This window comes from Jatropha curcas, chromosome 11 (genome assembly GCF_041381405.1).
Source record: "Jatropha curcas cultivar XTBG-Jc1 chromosome 11, XTBG_Jcur_1.0, whole genome shotgun sequence".
In the NCBI taxonomy this organism is placed as follows: domain Eukaryota; kingdom Viridiplantae; phylum Streptophyta; class Magnoliopsida; order Malpighiales; family Euphorbiaceae; genus Jatropha; species Jatropha curcas.
Window position 1 is genome coordinate 4,827,842 of NC_143161.1, and position 17,965 is coordinate 4,845,806.

The following is a 17,965-nucleotide window of genomic DNA, read 5'->3' on the forward strand; positions in this document are numbered from 1 at the left end:
AACACATCTATTTCTATCTGCCCTTCACATCACATTCTCAATAGTGTCAAATTCACATCAGTTTGAAAAATAAATAATTTTTAAAATAGCATTATCTTTTTGTCTTAAACCCTTAATTTTTTTTTTTTCTGTAACTCAGCTTTAGAAATCTAATCCTAGTTAACAATACAAAATAAACCAATTGAGTCACATCTAGAGATTTCTTTTTTATTTTATGTGATTTTTCTTTTTTTCTCTATATATAGAGGGTCACTTTGGTTCACTTCTTTGGATACCAACAAGCCTAAACCAGACAAAGGACTCAGGTTTCAGTGCAATAACAGAGGGCCATTACTAGCTATGATGAAATAATTGAGGGACACTTATTATCTGTTTTTGATTTTACATTACCATTTTTTGTTTCTTGTCTTTTGCTCAGCCATCAATGATACTTCTGTTGAACGTTCAAATATTTGTCAAGTTTTTAGAACACAAGTACTTGGAATTATATCTATCAGTTGGGAATTATTGCACTACTTACATGCATATATATCTCAACCATCTACATTATAAAAATATTGTTGTTCTTCTGCATCTACAGCTACTGAATCTTACTGGGATTTCCATAATTAATGAAAATAAGAACATAAAAATTAAAGCCATAATGAACAAAAACAGTGAAGTTAATTAAGATATTTTAGGTTTGTGAGACACTATTGGCTGATTGCTGGTTCCCAAGAGTAAAGAGCTAAAGTTAAATATTCTGGAATCGAGCCATTTGAGCTTTAGCCAAAAGTCAACAAAATGCTTAAAAAGTATTAATTGTTTCAATGGTAAGTACCATAGTTTAATACTAATTAACTAATTATTAATTAGATTAAGAAAAAAGATGATTAGATTTGTAGTCCTTCACAATTGGGAAGGATAATTGCCACTTTGCTTTTTTGGAAGAAGCATGTGTTGAGAATCCATTTTCCATCATCTTCACTATCCTTTCCAACTCAACAAACAAGTGTATAGGCATCTTCCCTTTTTTTTTTTTCCATCATTATTTAATTCTACTATCTTCTTCACCCCCCTTCCATTCTGTCTCTCTCTCTCTTCAAATAAATAATTAATTAATTAGCGATAAAGTGAGTTAATTGTAAATTTTTCTATAGATATGTTCGATGGAACTGAGATGTTACCACCTTAATCTTGTCGCATCTTTAATTTTAAAGGAGATTTATTTTTCCTTGAAAGTTATCCATTTTGATAATATTGAACATATTTTCATACTAAAAATAATAATTTTTAGAGTCGTTAACTTTTATTTGCAAAATATTAATTTTATAGGTGGCAAAATTTTTGTAGCAATAATTTTCAAATTTTTCTATTATCTAATAGGTATTTAGTTGATCTAATTTTACAAGCTGAAGTGTTTAATAAAATGATTTTGCAAGTCCAATTATTTAATAGTATAATTTTATAAACTGAAATGTTTCAATAAGTCAAAATAAAAGTTAGACATGCGATAAAATTAAAGTAATAAAATTTAGGGATATATTTATATATTCCGCCAAAATAAATGACTAAATTTATTAAATATACAATATTATTTAATAAACAAACATAAAAAATGAATAATATTTGGGTTCGATCCACACCAAACACATGTATAGGGAGGGTCGAATAGCCTTAACTGTGACTAAGCTTCAAGCCAAAATAGGTGGTCTATGATAATAGGATCTGAATACTGGTGGTTTATACCAAAAAAATAATTTATAATATTAAATTATACTCTCTCGTCCCATATATATAGACTCATTTTCCTTTTTTGTCTGTCCTAAAATGTAGTCCTATTTCCTTTTTTAGAACATCATTTATTATCTAATTTCTTAACATACCTCTGTTTAATGTACATCCACATTTTCAATTGATGTCCATTATCTAATATTATAAAGGATATTTTGGAAAAAAACTAAACAAAAGATATAATTCAACTAGGGATGTCAAAATGAGTCATGACACGTGAACACCATTCATCTAACACGCGAAATAAATGGGTTAGGGTTGAGGTTAAGCGAAGTCGTGTCATAAACGGCTCACCCATTTATGAAATGAATATAAACGTGTCGTGTCATGAGTTGACGCACAGGTTAGGCGAGTGATCCATTTATTTTAGGGTAAAGAGATAATGTTAGTGTCAAATATAAATACCTAACTAAAACTCGATTTAAAATTTATTGTTGTATTAATTTTTGTTATTTTAGTTATGAATCTTGGAAAATCTATACATTATATATATATAATTTTATTTGAATTAAATAGATTAAAATTTAAAAATATCATAAGCAGGTTAAGTGGGTCATACACATGTCAATACGATTCACTTAATTTGTTTATAATATTAGGCGGGTTACACGGGTAATATACGGGTCAACACACTCATTTAACTTGTTTATGATATTAGCCGAGTTATACGTATCGTATTCGTGTCACTTGCCTAATTTTCATGTCGTGTTCGTGTTGAGAAATTTGACACGATTATTAAATAGATCGTATTCGTGTTGACCCTAATCGTATATCGCGTGTTAGGCGAATCCGTGTCAAATCCGACATGCCAACCCGTTTTGATACCCTAAATTCAATCATATTAATTAATTTTTCTTAATCAATGTTGAAGTCAAATTAGGCCTATATATGCGGGAAGGAGGGAGTATCATGTACTAATTCCCTTGAAAATAATGAGATATTCGCTTCTTTTACAAGAAATAAGATTACTATAGCATTAATATTGATTTCGAAATATATATAAAAATAAATAGAAACTATAATGACACCTAGCATATGGCAAAAGCTAATGTTCTAGAAATTTAAAGATTTCAGGTACAATCTCCACCTCTGTTAATCCTACTCTTTAACAGGTTATCTCATAATCTCTTAGAAAAAAAAAATAATGATTATTATTATTATTATTTACTGTCTTTGCTTTTCTTTTATTATTTTTATTTACCATTTTTTGCTTGTCTTATTAATTTATGATTATTATTTTATTTTTATTTAGTATTTTGCGAGTCATAATAATTTTTGAGGTTTATTCCTTCAGCTGGGAAATGACTGAAGCATGTGCCTCAGCACCTGGTGAAATACAATCACATCAATCTTCACTCTTTACTGGCTAATGTTTTATGTTTAAAAATCTTACGGTATAAATTAAATTAGATATGTAGAATTGTTATCTCTAAAATTAAACAATGAAAAACGTAAAAGGTTAAGACAATTAAATTCTTCTTTCAAAAAAAAAAAAAAAATTCCCATAATTCTATAAGTAAATTTTAATTGAATATGTTTAAGGAAAAAAAAAAATACTATTTATGTGTAAAACCAATTAGCATATATAAGAGCTAATGAATTAATTAAAGCAAGAATATAATGATTGCAGAGTAAGGATGTGCAGTGTTTGTTCAGTGATTAAATGGACGTTCAGAAATCTCTGATATAAATCTTCTTAATCATAACAGGAGAAAATATATATGTATATATATATATATATATATAAAGAAATTTAAGAAGAAAAGTTTCTAAGTAGTTGATGATCAGTTTGAAGATCTACCAGAAAGTTACATAATCCCCGCATTGAAGGAAAGGAATCGGTGAAAGTGAAAATTTTTTTTACGCAGGTCTCAGCAATAATTCTGTATTTGACCTATTTATATAAACGCCTGTACTTGTCAATCAATCACCCATACAAAGAATTCAAACATGCAATTTCATATATTCTGACTTGACAAAACCAACTCCTCCACAGAGCTTCTTCTAAAGAATAGTGTTGCAGATGATATGTCTGGTTCCTTTGGCCCCATCTCCACATCCATGCATATATTTATCACAATACTATTATGTATTGTTTATGTTTTTTTATGTATATATATTTTGTTGATTCAATTACAGGGCAAACTAAATTTATTAAGAAATTATAAATAAAATTCAAACCTAATGTCGGCAGAAATTGAACCTTGTACCTGAAACTTTTGAGTCTCAGGACCTCAATTTTATTCATCAGATTGAAGCCACGTTAACTAGAATTTTATCCATGCAGTATACGTGGATCCTACTAGCAAAGACTGTCTAGTCCGCCTCAGGGTTTAGTATTAGTTAAGACTCTTCGCCTCTTCCTACAGGTGTCGTTAATGAGAATCGAATCCGAAAGCTCTTCTCACATGCAGCCTATATTGTCTACTAAGCCACACCCCTTGAGTAGATGGTAGTAGTTTTTAATTCTACTTAGTGTTACTTATTTGTATGTTTGTTTAGCTACTCATTCAAAATGTGCACCATTGTTTTGCATGTAATGTTACACTGTGATGAAGAGAGCAATTAAATCACTTAAATTATAATAATAAAATATCACTTAATTTGACTAAAATCAACTTTTTTTTTATCTAATCAATTTAATCTCAATAATTATCTTGGTGATAAAGTTGGTATAGAAAATTGTTAAATATAGTTAATAGAGATGCGACTAAAATTACAATAATTATGGGCGAAATTATTGTAAGAAAACGACATATAAAAATAGACGAATGAAATAATTAGAATATAATTTTAATTAATTATAAATTAAAAAGTCATTCTAAGAGCCCAAAGGAAATTAGACATGTACAATATTTAAGATTGAAGGAAGAGCATTTAAAAGATTACCTTAAAATTGAAAACCAAGTCATGCAAAAATGAAAGAGGCAAGATTTGGTTGTAACTAAGAAGGGTTAAAAATTCCTTTGTGTAAATAATGATTACGGCCCGCATTGAAAGAGACTACACGACTCTTACTTCAACTTTACAAAAGCTGATTATATTTAAAATTTAATCTGGTTTCGCTAATACCTAGCTATCATTAAATCACAGTAACTTTTTATTACCCACTTTTACTTTTCTTCCTTTCTTTTATTTATTTATTTATTTTTTACCTTTGCAAACATGAAAAGAAAGGTCACGTGAGGAGGAGGATGGGAGGTCACGTGTGAGAGAGAGCTCTCAGGCCTGCAAAATATTCATGCAATATTACAGTGTGATATGAACAATGACTGTTTGTTTTGTTGTGAGGAGGATGTTTTTTTGTTTGTGTCCAAATGTGTGGGCTCAAAGTTTGAAGTAAATTGGGATTGGGTCAGCCAAACAAGCCCCAAGTCTCTCTCTTTCTTTTTATCTAAAAAAGAAACAACTGTAGAGGTAGCGGTAGAGAGAGAGAGCTTATAAAGCTTTATATATATACAAAGAGACTTTACCTGCACAAAGAAGAAGGGGTGGAAGAGTCAATGAAGCGAAGAAAAGCTAGCTAGAGAGAGAAAGGAGAGATGGCAAAAACTAAAGCTAAAAAGCTTAAAAGCTTAAAGAAAGTTGATTGCAGAAAGCAAGAGCTTTTTCTTTCTCCACGTTCTCTCTCTTAAAAAACCTTTTCTTTTCCCTTTAATTTCTTTCTTTATCTCTCTACCCATTTTCTTTCAATCTATCTATCTATCAGTAAAGCTGAAAACCCCACTACACCAAAAACTTCACCACCTGTACAGGGTAAAGATTGATTTCTTTCACTTCACCAATAACAACATATAATCTTCAAATCCCAACAATAATCCATCCATGCTAGACAACACCACCACCTCCACCACCACTTCCAGCGCTGCTCCTTCTCCTTCTTCTGATCCCTTATTCCCCGCCTTGGATAATGGGCTCACCAACAAAAGAAAAAGAAAACCTGCTGGTACTCCAGGTTTGTTTTTATTACCGGGTCCAACATACAAGCTTCAAATTCTTGCTTGTATTCTGCTTTCGTTTTTCAAGAATATAATTCTTGGGGGTTCTTTCTCTTTGTATTTTCTTTATCCAATAATACAATTCATGGGTTTTTTTTCCTTTCTTGTTTGTCTTAATCTTTTCTTAAATAAAAACAGCTTTTTCTTCTTTTTTTTTCGTTGTTTTTGATTTTTTAATTTTGATCGTTATAAAATAGATCCAGATGCAGAGGTTGTATCTTTATCACCAAGGACATTACTGGAATCAGATAGATATGTGTGTGAGATCTGCAACCAAGGGTTTCAAAGAGACCAGAATCTACAAATGCATAGGAGAAGACACAAAGTGCCATGGAAATTGTTAAAGAGAGAGACGCAAGAGGTAAAAAAGAGAGTTTATGTGTGCCCAGAGCCTAGTTGCTTGCACCATGACCCTTGTCATGCTTTAGGAGATCTTGTTGGTATAAAGAAGCATTTTAGAAGAAAACATAGCAATCATAAGCAATGGGTTTGTGAGAAATGCTCTAAAGGTTATGCTGTTCAATCTGATTACAAAGCTCATCTCAAGACTTGTGGCACTAGAGGCCATTCTTGCGACTGTGGCCGGGTCTTTTCCAGGTATGTTATCCTTAGTTCATTGGATTTTATTCTCAATTAAATTAGATTTTCCACTATTTTCATCTACAAACCCTAAAAATCCTCATGATAAGCGTATTTTTCTGCTTCATATAGATTTTTCGATGGAAATGTTTTTAAGTTTTCTGAATCCAAGAATGATTTCAGGCTTGCTTGCCATGTTTATATATGTGATATTGTGATCTAAGCTTCTTTCAAAAAAGAAAAAAAAAAAAAAAGAAAAGAAAGAAGTTTCCATTTACCCATTTAACAAACAAAAAAGTCATTTGTAAACTAAAGAGTAAAGACCCCATCAATTTTTATGTTATTTTAAACTTATCTGTGTACTTAATTTAATATATGAAACCTAGTCATCATATACTCCATGTTACAGATCCTCAATCAATATTATAATATTTGCTTCTTGGCAACCCTACACGACAAAAGAAAAAACCTTAATTACCTGTAATTGGGAAGAAAAGAATTAATAAACCATACACAATATATAATATGTTGACCGAATCCAATAGTATATAAGTAAGTATCCATTTGAATTATTCCAATTTCTTGTGATTTCAGGGTTGAAAGTTTCATTGAACATCAAGATGCTTGTACAGTAAGGCGAACTCAGCCTGAACTACAAGCGCTACAACCTGCTTGCTCTTCAAGAACAGCTTCAAGCACCAGCCCTTCAAGTGATGCCAATTTTAGTATCACCCCGTTGCAAGGACTGCCTATTCCAAAACCAAGTGATCAACCTGTCTTTTTATACTCATCTTCTGATAGATATGATGCTTCTACTAGTAGCCATCATCAAGAACACAATCTTGAACTTCAACTACTACCCTCTTCCACAACTCGCATGTTGCAAAACCCTGATCAAGAGCGTTACCCTACAAATTTAAAGCTTTCGATAGGGTCAAGTGACCGTACAATCGAAAAGAATAATGACGGTAATAAAGAAAAAAATATGGCCAATGATTCTACTGGTGAAGAAGCTGCAAGACTTAAAGAAATAGCGAATGAGCAAATGAAGTTAGCAATGGCGGAGAAGGCTTATGCAGAAGAAGCAAGACAACAAGCAAAGAGACAACTTGAAATGGCTGAGCTTGAATTCGCAAATGCAAAAAGGATAAGGCAACAATCTCAAGCTGAACTTGAGAAGGCTCAAGTTTTAAGAGAACAAGCAACAAAGAAAATAAGTTCTACTATAATGCAAATTACTTGTCAAGCTTGCAAGCAACATTTTCAAGCTCCGGCTGCCGCGGTGGCTGCGCAGGCAGATGAGACGTCTCTTGCTATGAGTTATATGTCCTCAGCAACAACTGAAGGAGAAGGAGAGTGATCATATATAGATAATAAATATATTTAAGTAAAATTCTTAAGCATTTGATTTGGTTTTTGGTTGTTGATTTTAAATTTGCTCTGGCCATATATATCAAATTAGGTGTTTCAATTAATTAACCATTGTTGTTGTGTTAATTAATTAATTAATTAATTAATTTGGAGTGGTGCAACGGTTCTTAATTATTGTGCTGATTTTAAAAAGAGAAAAAAAAAATATATATATATATATATATTTTCTTTAATTTTAAAGAAAAACAGACATCATGATTGGTTCTTATAATAGTACATGTGGTGCATTATTTACATGAAGATTCCCAGGAAAAGAAACTGAAATTACACTCAATTATATTCGTAGTGAGTGAGACCATACTCAATTATAGTCAAAACGAGTGATTTGAATTTTTTTTCCCTTGTTTAATTAGCTTTTTGATTGAAAAACAATAGCATCTAATGATATTTTTCTTAATTAGTACATAAAAAGCTATTGATTACCTGGTTTTTCATGTTTTTTTTCCTTTACTATGATGGAGAGGTTTGTGTTTCCTCTTTTACTATCCCTCTAGGCTCATTATTCAAGCTATAAATTATTTTGTGATGTTATGATGAATTGCAAAAATAATAATAACCCACGAGTGGTTAGTTTAACGGAAATAAGTAAATTTTACTTATTTAAACAATTTAGATTATTATTATTAGAAAAATTTTATCTGAATATAACTCTGATTCGCAGAAGGAGAAAGAAAAGTTAAATTTACTAATTAAAAAATAATATGAAACCATAGATTTTATTTTCTTTCTATTTTTCACCAGTGGGTGAATTGTGATGGGGCATGTGACCGTTGGTTTTGAATGGAGTTTTGCTTTACATTTGGGTTATGTTAAAGATTATAATGGTGTCAACAAAAAAAGTGTAATGATTAGAAACATGAGAAGAGAGGAGAGGGTAAGAGCTGACTTTAAAATCAATAAATTATTAGCAAAAGAAGGCTGTCTCCAATTCATACACCTTTAGTTGTAAGTTGGAAGCATTAAAAAAATAAGTAAAAAGGAAGGTTTCAAAGGCATGCAAAATCTTGAAAATACATATAGATGTGCATGAGAAGAAGGGAAAACGAGAAAAGAAAGAAAAGACCCTTTCTTATTAATATGCAAAAATTTCTTGACAAATGGATTAAAAATTAAATATTTGATATTGGTTTGGTTAATATAGAAATTAGAGAAATAAGAAAGGGGACCATTTGCTAAAAAATAGGAAGAAGTATTCAAAGGTGCTGACCCTTATTTCAACCCAAATTCAATGTTAAATGTGTTTTAGAGAAAGAAAAAGAGAGAGAGAGAGAGAGAGAGAGAGAGGAAGAAGGGAAAGGGAATGTCATTTTCATTGCATTTGTGTCCCCTTTAAATGCTTATAAAAACGCCATGTTTTTCAGTGCCACAGTTGAAATGGTTATGGACAGGCACTCGTCCCTCTCAACACATGAACAACACACAAACTCTCAAATATCGTCTCTCTCTCTCTCTCTCTCTCTCTCACACACACACACTCACGCCATGTAAAAATAAAATTTATCAGAATCTGCAGAAAAGGGAGCAGAGAGGGGCAACAGTACCCTTCTCATTAATGGAGACCCCAATTTGCAATACATGACTCTCAGTTTAAGACTCTTCGTAGTTTTTAATTTTTCATAAAAATATAAATGGGTTTTGTTAACATTTTCAGAATTTTAAGTCTTAGTTCAACAATACATAGAATTAGCTTAGTTCACAAGTCAATTTTTTTAAATCTTATTAATCATAATTCAATTTTTATAATTAGGACATGCATAATATAAATAATATAAAAGCTTAAAGTTTCACTGAAATTGCTATTATCAGTTGCAGTTTCAGAGCAACGTAGATTCACTAACATCACTTATCATTTTCGAAAGAAGATAAAAAAAAATAATAATAATCGGTGCTCAAGAAAACACCAACAATAGTGATGTTTTCTTTTATTTTGTCCTTTTTAAAAAGAAGATAAAATAAAACGAAATATTTGATAAATACTCAAGAAATTAATCATCAGCGGTAGTGGTGGTTTTTTGAGCATTTCTGGAAGAATATAAAACTAAAAAAAAAAAAAATTAATAGTGCTCAAGAAACTAACATTGTTAGCAAATTGTAATTTAATTTCTTAAGATTTTTATTTTTTTTCATTTGAAAGAAGATAAAATAAAATAAAAAATTAATATGTCCTTCAAAAGTTAGTATTTACAGTAGCATTTTGTTGAGCGCTCAGACCGCCAATGTCAGCGGTGACTGCAGAGCAACTTTAATTTTTTTTTTTTTTAATCATTTTAATTTACTATAGAAACCGCCACTAATCGCGGTGGTCACATAACTCTAGAATCAACTTCCAGTTTCTTGCATTAACTTTGATAAAATTCTTCTAAAATCACATTAGATTGGTAAATATTTCATCCGTTTCGAAATATAAGAGGTTTAAAATTTTTAAATGCATATTAAATTAATTTTTATTAGTTATATAAAATTTCACATTTATCTCACATCATTATATTATATTTAATATAAATAAAATTAAAATTAAAAAAATTATTTATTATTTTTTAAAATATTCATATATTTTGAGACAAAATAATCATTATAAAATGATTTTTATATTTTGAACGGAGAGAGTGCTGAATCATTTTGAAAGTTGTATTATTATGGCCAAGAACCCCTTTATTTGTATCATATTGTTGCCATTCATACATGGATTAATTATATTTAATTTACTGTGTCTGAATTTTTTAATTTTTTATGCTTTATTATCAGAATAGAAAAATTGCAATTGAGTGTTTTAACTATTAAAAAGTTACAATTTAGTGCATTTATCTGGATTATTTTATCAAAAAATTTAATGAAATATTTTACTCAATCAATAAAATTAAACATAAATATACATTGAATTCGTCTATATTATTTATTTATTTATTTTATATATCTTCTCTAAAAAAATCTCAAAATTCCTTTCAATTTTCTTTTGCTTATAAAATAAAATTAAAAAAATAAATAAGAAATAAAGGTAATAATCTAAAAAAAAATATAAAGTAAAACAATAGATAAAGTAGTTCACTTTGATTTTTTCGTTAAGAAATTATTACTAAATGTATTTAAATATATAAAAATTATTAGTTCAGACATAAAAAAATAAAAAAAATTAGACATTACAAAAATATAATTAACCCTACTTTTATATCCATGTCTAAAGCATTTTAACTCTAACTCCACAATATGTGAAAGTGGACAATCCATAAAACTAGCAATTAGCAATAAAATTTGATTTTATAAATACTAGATTGATCTCCAAAGTTTGAGACTGCACTTAAGTTTAAAGATTTATTAGATAAAATTAATTGTTTTAGTAGTTATTAATTATTGTAATAATTGTTAATTATTTAATTAGCGTTTTATTAAACGTAAAAATGAGTAACGTTTCATAATTTGTTCCCTCAAATTATGAACATTAATACAGACACTTCATCACTAAACACGGTAAATAATAATTAAAATGCTAAAAGCTATATACAAAAACGATGCGTAAATCTCGATTAAGATATTGTTTTTTTTTTTTATGTGGGTAATTTGTCAAGTTTTTTCACAATTTAAACCAAGGGGGAAAATTGCAAATATGTACGAGGAGGGTTTTGGCGTTTGGGTTTTCTTCCTCCGCTGCTTTGTTTTGCTTGGGACCACGTGGTGCTCTTTCCCCACCTTTTAATGCAGCTTCCTTTTTTTTTGTCCACTAGATTTGGCCGTGGTGGATGGCACTTTCGTTATTTTCATTATATTCAAGACTTGGTTTTCCACTTGCTCTTTTCTTTTTCCTCATTATCTTTTTCTTTTTAGCCCAACCAAATTATTAAAACCAAAAATTAAAATTTTGCACTTTAATTTGTTATATATATACACACATATCCAACCCAATTCATAGATGCAAAAAATATATTTAAATTTAGGTTTATTTTAATATTCCAAATACTTTTTATTGTAAATTTATTTCCAAAATAATTAAATAAAAATAAAAAATAACTATATTTAGTTTAAACTATTAAATTCTAGTATATATATTTTCAATCATTTTATTATTTTTAACTACTTAACATGTTAACTATATATTTTCAATCATTTTATTAATTGAATGATGTTATTTTCATCATATTGAAATGTTTTAATTGAAGTTGATGCTCAAGAACTTTTTCATGCTTTGCATGCTCCTCTTAGAAACCAAACCGAGTTTGGTTTAGTGTAGATGATTGTGTTGACACTAATGTTAACCTGAGTTGGGTTGGAAGATAAGCCAACGAAGTCTCTCAAAACTTAATTAGCAAGCTAGGGTAGCTTTTCCCCATGCTCGTTTTCAGATTTTGTATGAACTTTTCTTGTTTTTACTGATTGCTCTTAATGAAATTCTTACCTTTTCATTCCAAAAAAAAAAAAAAAAAAAAGAAAAAGAAAAATATGTTAACTATATATTATGAAATAAACAGTAAACTCTTACCGTTGAGTTAATGTTAAAATTTTATTTTTTTTTTTTTTTTGCCAATTAAGTGTGTGCTAATAGATTTTATGTCTTATAAAAAACGTTGGGTGCAAAAGTCTGAGTTTGAGTTCTATCTATTACAATTTATCATTAATTTAGTGAATATTATTAAAAGAAAATGTGTCAAAATTCTTTGATGTATGAAAAAAAAAATGGGTAAGAATTTTTTTAGGTATTCATGTAATTGATTATTACAATATTGCAAGAAAATGTAAGATGATGTGGAGTTCAAATGGTACGAGTGGTGCCTTAAATTTCGTATTGGATCTCTATTTTAGATAATTTATGTTCTTTACTTCCCTAAACATTTAAAAAAAATTATATTTCGCCCCCCAAACTTGATTTTCTAGTTCTGCCCTCATTGTACATAAATATTTCATTAATAATATAATATATAAAATTAAAAATCAGATAGGCTTGGGCATGAACGACAACATGGCAGTACCATTAATTAAAGCAAATAAATGGGAAGAGTATATGAAGGGGAAAAACACTAAAATGGAAGGAAAATGGGTCTATTCATTCATCTTTTGACAGGTAGGCCGTAGGACTAGTATTTCTTTGCAAATTTTTTTTTTATTTTAAAAAATAAATACATAAATAAATTAACAATAAATAAATAGTAATACTATTATACCCTACAAAAGTTAGGGAAAAAGTGACTTTGTGTAGATGTCCTAATCTTCATTGATAGTGTAGAAAATCTCTTCCACATGGAATGCAACAGTGGTGGAGGGAGAAGATGGAAAAGGACTACCCTGCCTTAAGAAAGGTACATTCATGGACATATTTATACAAGTGGACAAAAATATCCTCATCCTTCTTGGCATTCCTTCTCATATGTAATGATGGGACCTTAGCTTTTTCTTTTATTTTTCCAAAACAACCTATTAAAAAAATCCACAACAAAAATAGAATATGACATCAACGGTTGAGAATATTTCCACAGTGTGATTTTTTAAATTTAGCATAAATAGCTTGTTCCGATATTTTTTTTTTCCATATATGAAATGAAATCCCATCCATATATAAATCAGATCATAGGTCCTAGACTCTTAGTCCTTCTTTCTTTCTTTTTTTTTTTTTTTTTAATGCCTCCTAATAATATATGATATCATTATCACATCAAAAATATTATCGGAATATATTATTTGGCTGATTATGATTATAATATATTACTTTGAATGATTATATTTTCCTTTAACTATTTATATTGATTTGAAATTTGATTTATTTAAAATTTTCATTTATTTATTTTTTAAAAAATAATATTTGTGTTTTTTGCTCTTTCTAAAAAAAAAAAAAAAAAAAAATTGTGGTAGGCAAGTGATTTACCAAAAGACTAATTTGATGCGATTGAAAAGTCCACTGTATTGAAAGCCCACCAAAACCTGTTTGAACAAATTGGGTAATTGGTTTCAAAGTCACAGTGGATTGAGATGAAGCAATTCAGGCATTTATCCCACCAAAACCACTTGCATTGCATCCCAAATTATAACCAACATTGCATTTGTGACATCTTAATGCAAATTTTATTTTTACTTTATTTTTATGTTTATAACCTCAATTTTAAATCATTTATCTTTCTATACATTTATAACTATATTATTGAATGCTGACATAATATCAAGTCAAAAATTTCTACTTTTTTTTTTTTTAATTTTAGTCACCGGTATCTAAAGCCTACTAGTACTCGACTAATCTGGATTCGCACTGAGCAGGTCCACAAAGTGAGACAGCGCTCCCTTCTGAGTATTTAAAGGGAGGGACTCCATATCCATGGTTCGAACTCGAGACTTCTGATTAAAAAAAAAAAATCTCTATCATCTCATCTCATTCCTCGGGATCACTTTTTTGCTCTTTTAAACTTGGGATTTTCACTTTTATTTGGTTTGTCTGAATTAGTTTTTTTTAGCACCTTTGATGGAATTAATTCTAGACTATTTTATATGTATTTGTAAATATGGTTTCAAGAACTCTCACAAATTATATTTATTTCATTAAAAAATGTTCTTTATTTATATTTGTAGATTTACGTACTTGCAAGTCGCCATCTATCAGTTTTTCTCTATTCTCATCATGTTTATTTATGTAAGAAACCAACAATCAATCTATAACTATACTCACTGTCCAAACAATTAAAACTGTTAATTCATAACTAATTAAAATAAAAATATATATATTCCCAAACTAATTATAAAATATAGAGTGATGCTGGTACTATATATGAAAAAAAATTCAAATCCAACCCAGAAACCTACCTGAACATTCTACCAAAACACAATTGAAACAATAATATTGAAATGTGAATCATCATGCAGTTAATTTTGTTCAAAAATAGAAAAAGAAAAGAAAACCACACTAGAGGGTAGAGCACAAATCTCCCAAGGCCTAACCATAACCCAGCCCAATTGAGAGAAAATAGAGCCTATTTCTTCAGTTTTGGGCTCTTTTGAATAGGGTCAGAAATGATAAAAGTGAGGACACTCCAAAGCAAAGAAAACCCAAGAGAAGAAGAGTTGCAGAGACATAACCCATAGTAAAGAAATCATCCATTTGGGTTCTGAATTCTGATAGCAAATTGGAACCCAGTTTTTTAAAAATATCATCAAGCTGATCAAGGTTTTCCTTGAGATCATAAGTTGCTCCAAATCCTGCTCCAACCCCACTAGCCAGGAAGCATAATATCACCTGTTCAAATTTGCCAGCATCAATATCTGATGATCTTTACAGGAACTCTCAATAAAATTTCAGGAAAAAAAACTCTTGAAACAATAATTTCGTACTCACTTTATCGCTGAAAAAGTCGAAATAAATTGCAGCAACATTTTTTATCAGGCGTTTCCCTGTGCTTATATGGTAGATTGCAAATGGTAATTGAAAAAATGTGTATGCTATTCCGATCACTGCTGCAGATAGCATATACCTACCATGTCCATAATCAAACAGACTCATCATCAAGAAAGTAGGTTAAAAATAAAAAGCTGGAAGCAGATAGAGATTAGGAATTTTAAGATGCTTGGAAATGGAGAAGTCTGTTCACCTGTACGAGTAAATATACTTGAGACGCATTGTGACTTCTTGCGATGATAAAAGAGCTTTAAATGTGGCAGAATCGGTTGCAAGAATAATAACACTTGTCAAGAGCAAAAGCATTGCAAATACTCTCAGTATAAGTGTTGTTATTGGTAAGGCCTTGGAAATCTCAGGTTCTGACATTTTTATGATTTATGACTGTATGTGCTTTTTGAACAAATGCAATATTGATCTATAACTAACCTATTTGTTTTTAAAGTAGTTGTTTTTTGTATTCATCGAGAAAACCAGAGGAAAAGAGACGTTAACTTTGAAATAGTTTAATGGGTTTCTTGCTTTTAGCCAGTTGGAGGGGAAATGCTCAACTTGCTGAATAGCTAGATAGTTTAATATAGAGTGGAATTGTGAAGAAGCTAGCTAACGTTTGACAATAACTATGAACAATAATTTCGATGTGTTCAATAATAATTATGACTTAATGACAGGTGCATCAAATTTTAATTTGATGTCTAATTAAAAATTACAATCGGTATTAATCTCCTGTTATACGTAAAACCAAAATTTAAAAAAAAAAAAAAAAAAAACTCCAATAACTTATTCTCAAGTTTACAGACTGAAAGTCACCTCTCCAAATAATTTTAACAACATACTCAATCTTTTTTGTTTATTTGTCTAATTCACCGTAAAATTGCGTTTACGGAGTTTAATGTTTGTTTCTTTCGATGGTTCTGCTTCATTTATCACTCTCTGCCATTCCAATCTGTAATAGAATAGTTCCTAAAAATTGAATAATTAATTGATAAAGTCAATTCTTAATTAAGGTTTGATGTGAACTGATTTTTCAGTTATTTTTTTCGTTTTTAGTGTTGACTTTAAGAAGCTCCGTAAGGATTTGCGGACTGCAAAAGAATATTAATATAAAACCTAACACATTGATTTTACGAGCTTACTTTGAAGTTTAAGTATATATTTCTGACTCTATGGTTGATTCAGAGAAGCCTTTTCTGATATTTATTATGAAAAATGAGAAAACTGAAAGTAACGCGACGCAAAGAAATCTAACCAAAAAAAAGAACTGTGACAATGTAAGCTTTGTGAAGGAACTTGAGGTCCTGACAGAGGTAAAACTGGACTTTAAATATTGAAAAACGAAAATGAACATTGGAGTTAGTTATTATAAATTTATAATACTCCAATTATAGTGGATCATGCTGAAGTGAAAAGCAGGTAGGAAAGAAATTGGATAATTTGCCTCAATCTATTGCAGTTTGACATGATGCTACAATAGTGTAAATCTTTTTAGCTGTATTTATCTATACAGGGATGGAATGAGTTGCCCATAAACTCGCTCAATTATCTCTCTATAAACTCGACTCAAGATACTTGATTTAATGGTTGAGGCGAACTAAATCCTATCTTAGCACTTGTAAGATTGAGTCGTGAAGTCGGCATTTCTAGAATAAATTTTAATATAATCGCTCTCGGTCTAAAAAAAATTAGTCTCTCATCCAATCGTTAAATAGAGAAAAAAAGAAAAAAAAGGAATCAGCTCTCTCTTTCGGGAGTTGAGAAAGTTCCTCCTTCAATTGTTCCATACGTTTGCTCGGTTAATTCTTTTTAGTTTTAATGTTATGGTCTTTCTTCAAAAAAGAGGAGAAAAACGAAACAAGTTTTGTAGTGACCATGGATTCAACAGTAGTGCTTGCTTAGGCATCCCACATGCATTATATATATTCCAATCAATTACCAACATTCTACTTGTGACATCTTTTTATGAATTATACCTCAATCTAAATTTTTTTAAATCCTTTATCTTTCTACCATTTAATAATTGATGAATGGCCATACATTTTTTTTTCTAATATTAAGAGAATAGAATTTTCGACTTTAAATCATTTCCTTTAAAAAAATTAATTTTTTAATATTTGATAGAGTTCTAATTCTATATTTTCATATGTTTTTATAATATAAGTTTCAAGAATTTTTTTGTTTCAATTAAAAAAAATATTTTTTTAGTTAATTCTTGCCCTACTTTTAGTTCTCTCTTTTCTTTCTAGTTTTCTAAACCCTAATTTTACTTTGTGGCTGCTACTGTTTATCAGCGGTAGCCCCATATTTTCTATTTTCTAATATTTTTTTGTCTGTTTTTTCTATAATAGATCCGTCATTTTGTTATTGTTGATTGTCTTCGTATTTGAAGTTTTTTTTTGTTCCTTTTTTATGAGGGTTTAGTGCTAAACAAAACTATGATATTTGATTTTATTTAGTTGGATACTTTAGATTTTAATTTGCATGTGTGAATTTTCAATCGATGGAGCCTGGTAGTGGCGACTTGTTTCTCCATTGATGCTATTTACGCATAGCGACGAAAACTCATTTATATTTGTCATATGTTACAAATTATTAGAAAAACAATCTAGTTATAGAAGATTCAGAGAAGTTATTATTTTGATGTCCAAATCATCTAAAGGACTAGTTGCTGCTATGAAAATTTATATCTTTTGTCAAAATTAACTCCTAGTGGAAAGTTATAATATTATATTTTTTAATTTTAGTTTCATTCAAAAGGATATGAATTCCTTTATTTCATTAAAAGATCAGTGAACTCTTTTAGTTACTAATAATAAAGTTCTAT

The 17,965-nt window shown here is 29.5% G+C and overlaps 2 protein-coding genes across 2 annotated transcripts; one reads left to right on the forward strand and one right to left on the reverse strand.

Moving 5' to 3' along the window:
• Positions 1-5,228: 5,228 nt before the first annotated feature.
• SGR5 (C2H2-like zinc finger protein) lies at positions 5,229-7,825 on the forward strand. The gene is made up of 3 exons (XM_012216999.4): positions 5,229-5,728; positions 5,969-6,368; positions 6,945-7,825. Exons 1-3 carry the CDS (start codon positions 5,599-5,601, stop codon positions 7,708-7,710), a joined length of 1,296 nt encoding a protein of 431 aa, XP_012072389.1. The 5' UTR covers positions 5,229-5,598; the 3' UTR covers positions 7,711-7,825.
• Positions 7,826-14,730: 6,905 nt separating this feature from the next.
• Positions 14,731-15,552, reverse strand: LOC105634296 (CASP-like protein 4D1). The gene is made up of 3 exons (XM_012217131.4): positions 15,338-15,552; positions 15,085-15,220; positions 14,731-14,985 (listed from the first exon to the last, which is right to left on the reverse strand). Exons 1-3 carry the CDS (start codon positions 15,511-15,513, stop codon positions 14,731-14,733), a joined length of 567 nt encoding a protein of 188 aa, XP_012072521.1. The 5' UTR covers positions 15,514-15,552.
• Between the last annotated feature and the right edge of the window lie 2,413 nt (positions 15,553-17,965).